We start from the raw sequence: 4,886 nt of genomic DNA, 5'->3' as shown, positions 1-4,886 counted from the left end.
ACAATTTTATAACCTTTATATACTTTAAAGAAAATTTAATATAAAATGATATTAATTTAACTGTCAGTAGAATGAATAAAAACTTATTTATCTCTACTTTCTTTAGAGTTTTAAGAATTCTCTATATTTAAAAAAAAATTTAGGACCATTTATTAATATGTTAAATATGGGTTTTTGAATAGGTCTTAACATTTAAGGAGCCAATCTAATTTGTGCTTGGGTCCCAAATTTATTAGTTTAACCTCTAAACCCACCTCAATGAAAACCAATTTAATTTATTTCAAAATCAAAAACATTTATTTAACTTCAAAGAACAACTATTTAATTTCAAAACTTTCCGATCAAAAACAAAAATGACTCTTCGATACTATTCTCACTTTGTCATTTTAAACATTTTTGTTGTTTTAATTTGTAAATTTTTAATATGACATGAACTTTTCTACTTTATTTTGCTTATTACTCATTTCAGACGATTTATAATTTTAGTACGGGTGTAACAAGGTCTCCAAAAAAATTGAGATAATTTTGAGTTATTTTATATCATCCTCTATTTTAGAAAATAGGAAAGTTGTCGTACCATTTTATAGAAAACAAAAAATTAATTTTCTCTATTTAAAAAAAAAAAAATTGTTAACAATGCTTTAATACATTAAAGTGGTGTTTGTTTTTTTAGAGGTGCTGATGTCTGAAGTCTTATTTCACTTCTAATTAATAACAGGTGGTGTTGAAGTCTGAAATTTGAATCACTAAAATTGTTTGTTTTTGTAAACTGACAAACATCTGAAGTCTGAAATTTTAATCAATAGTTTGTTTTTGTTAAATCAGGTGCAAAATTCTCTTGATTTTTATAAAATTTCATTGCCGAAATTTATCTCAATAATTGTTTAACAGATAGAACACAGTAAGAATCTTTTAGATACCTTTCAAACTTCTGATGCTATTGGGAATGCCGTCAATGAATTTGTTTGTGGAAAGATTGATACTTTTAATAGAATATAGAACGTCGATAGAAGTTTTTATTTCACATTAATCTTCTAAGCTAACCCATACTTACAAAAATCATATATATATATATATATATATATACAAAAATCATTTATTTATATTATTAAACTACTATTAAACAGTCATTATATCTGAATATTTGATCAAATAAACTATAAATCTCGTTAGATAATGCTTAAGGCCTTATTAAAATAACCAAATCAAAAATTCATTTAATCGGAAAAAAATGATGTGCGAATTTATTTCACACGTGTACGCTCCATCTTCATCTTGGCTGATAGTCTAGATTGAGCCTTGGTCATTGATCACCACGATTTTAATTTATATGGCTCTCCGTAGTCCGTCCAAGGGTTGATCGGGTTGAAAACATTTGAATAACGTAATTCAATGTTTGCGGTTTAAAATTTTTAACTCAACCCAACCCAAACTGTATGCGTTGGTCGGATTGACACTTTGGTACATTAAAACATTCTTCTAACCTTGAATATGTTATTTCTCTACTCATAATTTCTTTTTCATCACCAACCTTTGATACAACTTATCAATACTTCTTACGTATACCATATACAATTAATTTTCTCAATTTACATATATATGTTCACAATTACTGAACATATATACGAATGAGTTATATTGAGATGTGAATTGAATGAAAATATGTGTATACGAAGAACGTGCATAATAGTATAATTGTCTAATGTATATATTAATAGATATTCAACAATCATATTAAATTCAAGAAATAAAAGGATATCGGGTTCATAAGGTTGAGTTCAAATAATAGTAACTCCCAATACCTATGGTTTGAAAATTTTACAAACTCGATTAGACATCTGATTACTTCAAGTTGAGTTATTTCACATTGGATTGGGTTGGATTGGTCGAGTTTTTAAGTTGCCCTAGTTACCAACCATGATTCTGAGCATCTACAATAACAATCTAGAGTAAACTGTAAATTTGGTCCATGTGGTTTATTGAAAATAATTGATAGTTTTAAAATTACAAAATAACTATCATGACTAGCAGAAATCCATTTTGATGCACTACAATTTTATCCGGTAAAATAAATTATAGTGTTGACTCTTAACCATAAACAATTACCGGATAAACATTTAGGTAAATGACCCTTAAATATTTTAATATTATAATTAATGTATAACCTCTTAAATTAAAAAAAAAAAAAAACAGTTAAAAAGTTCTTACAAAGAGGTTTGCATTTTGCTGAAATTTTGCAGAAAACTCGTCATAATCAGTACATATATGATGCATGAACCAAAACCCTAATCAAAATACACGATTCTTCTATATAAAAATGAATGATTTATCAGTTTCAAGTATTATCAAATCAAATCATGGCTTCCCAGCTTCACTTCCTCTTGATTCCCTTATTAGCCCCTGGCCACACCATCCCCATGATCGACATGGCCAAACTCCTCGCACAACGGCGGAATGTGATGGTGACCATCGTCACCACACCCCTCAACGCCATCCGGTATGGTCCTTACCTCCAAGAACCCATCAAATTGGGACTCCAAGTCGGTTTTCTTGAACTTCCTTTTCCGGCGGCTGAGGTTGGACTACCGGAGGGATGCGAAAGTGGAGATGCTATACATGCTCTAGATTTAGTCCCCAAATTTTCAGCTGCAGTTGATATGTTACAACAAAGACTCGAACAACGTTTTGAATCGCTGGATCCTCGACCCAATTGCATTTTATCCGATAAATACATGCTCTGGACTGCTGATACAGCSGCTAAGTATCAGATACCAAGGATCATTTTTGATGGAATGAGTTGTTTCAAACAGTTATGTAGTCATCATTTGTATGAATCCAWGGTGTTCGACGATTTGCCTGAGTTAGAACCTTTTGTTCTCCCTGGATTGCCAGACCGGATTGAGATAACCACATTGCAGCTGCCACCCGAGTTCAATCATAATCATATGGCGCCAAGGGACCAACTCAAACGGGTGAGAGAAACCGAGTTGAGCGCTTATGGGATGGTGATCAATAGTTTCGAGGAGTTGGAGCAAGAATACTTTAACGAGTTTAAGAAGTTGAAAAATGGTCGGGTTTGGTGTTTAGGACCGTTGTCATTGAACAATAATAATGATTTGGGAAAAGCGGTAAGAGGAAACAGCTCCTCTATCAATGAGGAGCGTATCTTGAACTGGCTTGATTCCAAAGAACCTGGATCCGTAATCTATGCCTGTTTCGGTAGCAGTAGTCAGGTCATCCCTCCACAACTGATTGAGCTTGGTTTAGGCCTAGAAGCGTCTAACCGCCCATTCATATGGGTCATTCGAGCGGGTGATAGAGCTAAGGAGATCGAGGAATGGATAAAAGAAAACGGGTTTGAAGAAAGAACTAAAGATAGAGGACTTTTGATCAGAGATTGGGCACCACAACTCCTAATCTTATCACACCCTTCGGTTGGAGGGTTCTTGACTCACTGCGGTTGGAATTCCATCCTTGAAGGAGTTTGTGCCTGCGTGCCACTGATAACGTGGCCGCTGTTTGCTGAGCAGTTCTTGAACGAGAAACTAGTAATCGAAGTGTTGGGGATTGGCGTGGGGGTTGGCGCTCAACACGTTGTCCATTGGGGTATGGAAGACAGGTACGGGGTAACAGTGAAAACCGAGCAGGTCTTGAAGGCGATACAGAAGGTGATGGATTTTGGAACCGAAGGAAACGAGAGAAGAAAGAAAGTAAAAGCAGTCGGGATGGTAGCGAAAAAGGCAGTAGAACCGGAAGGGTCTTCTCACAAGAACTTGACACTATTAATACAAGATATAATGGAACTTACAAATGTTAAAAGCCGAGAGCCATCAAGTTGAAACGACCTTGTCGAGTATGTACAAGATCGAAATYGTGTTTTTCTTATCATAAGTCGTATGTAAACGATTAAACCACTAGTCTAGACAACATCTTGAATYGCTTTAGTTTGCCTAATCGCTCGATAATATCTTCAATCAWTGCTGTCGTGTTGAAATGAGACGAACCCGCTTCCTCCATTGCTCTTTTCGCCATTTCTCTGAGCTCTCTCGCTTTCTTTCGTCTCGCTTCTCCTTCATCTTCTTTGTCCATTATACTTCCAATAGATGACTTGATGTCTTCCTTCTTTACCAACACTCCAAACTTATCTTGATCTCCAACCGCAACAACCTCCTCATTGCCGATGCTCACTCCGATTTTCAATACGTCTAAGATGAATCTTTCATTAAGAAATTGATCCGCGAATTGGGGCCACGTAACCATCGGGATCCCAGCGGAAATGCCTTCAAGAGTCGAGTTCCATCCGCAATGAGTTACGAAACCACCAATGGCTTTATGCGGTAGTATCAAGGCTTGCGGTGCCCAACCGCGGACAATTAGGCCTCGATCTTTTACCCGTTTTTCGTATCCCGACAACCATCTCTCCGATTCCTCCGTTGTGTGTCGTATACACCAAATAAACGGCACGTTCGATGACTCCAATCCCAACCCGAGCTCGAATAGTTGTTCTGTGGAAACACTCGACATACTTCCTAAGCAAACAAAGATTACAGACCCTGGATCCTTCTTATTCAGCCATTTTAAGCAATCGTGCTCGTTGATTCCGGCCTTGTTTCCTCTCTCGGCTATATCGAGCAGGCTTCTGTTGCGTAGTGAAACCGGGCCAATGCACCATACCTGTTGGAAAATAGATTAATAGGAGAAATAGTACAGTAAAACAATGATTAAGACGTGATTCGTGCACAACTCACACAAGGTCAAATCCTCCTTAGCTCGCCTAATCTCTTAAAAAAGTTACACGTTTTATAGATTATAAACTAAAGAAGAATTTATCACTCTTCCTATGTAGGACAAGTGATGTGTCGAAATTTTATATATATATATATATA

At 35.7% G+C, this 4,886-nt stretch overlaps 2 protein-coding genes across 2 annotated transcripts in view; one reads left to right on the top strand and one right to left on the bottom strand.

Moving 5' to 3' along the window:
• The first annotated feature begins 2,357 nt into the window (after positions 1–2,357).
• On the top strand, positions 2,358–3,855 carry LOC112519443 (UDP-glycosyltransferase 73C6-like). The gene has a single exon (XM_025127563.1). The coding sequence runs from the start codon at positions 2,358–2,360 to the stop codon at positions 3,837–3,839; it is 1,482 nt and encodes a 493-aa protein (XP_024983331.1). The 3' UTR covers positions 3,840–3,855.
• Positions 3,764–4,886, bottom strand: part of LOC112520172 (UDP-glycosyltransferase 73E1-like) — a 5,272-nt gene continuing 4,149 nt past the window's right edge. The window contains exon 2 of the mRNA XM_025128472.1: positions 3,764–4,674. Coding sequence (XP_024984240.1) covers positions 3,907–4,674 — 768 coding nt within the window. The 3' untranslated portion in view covers positions 3,764–3,906. The remainder of the gene's footprint in view (positions 4,675–4,886) is intronic.

This window comes from Cynara cardunculus (assembly GCF_001531365.2).
Source record: "Cynara cardunculus var. scolymus isolate 2C chromosome LG 10, CcrdV1, whole genome shotgun sequence".
Lineage (NCBI taxonomy): Eukaryota > Viridiplantae > Streptophyta > Magnoliopsida > Asterales > Asteraceae > Cynara > Cynara cardunculus.
The sequence above is the reverse complement of the archived record's forward strand: the minus strand, read 5'-3'. Positions and strand labels throughout refer to the sequence as shown.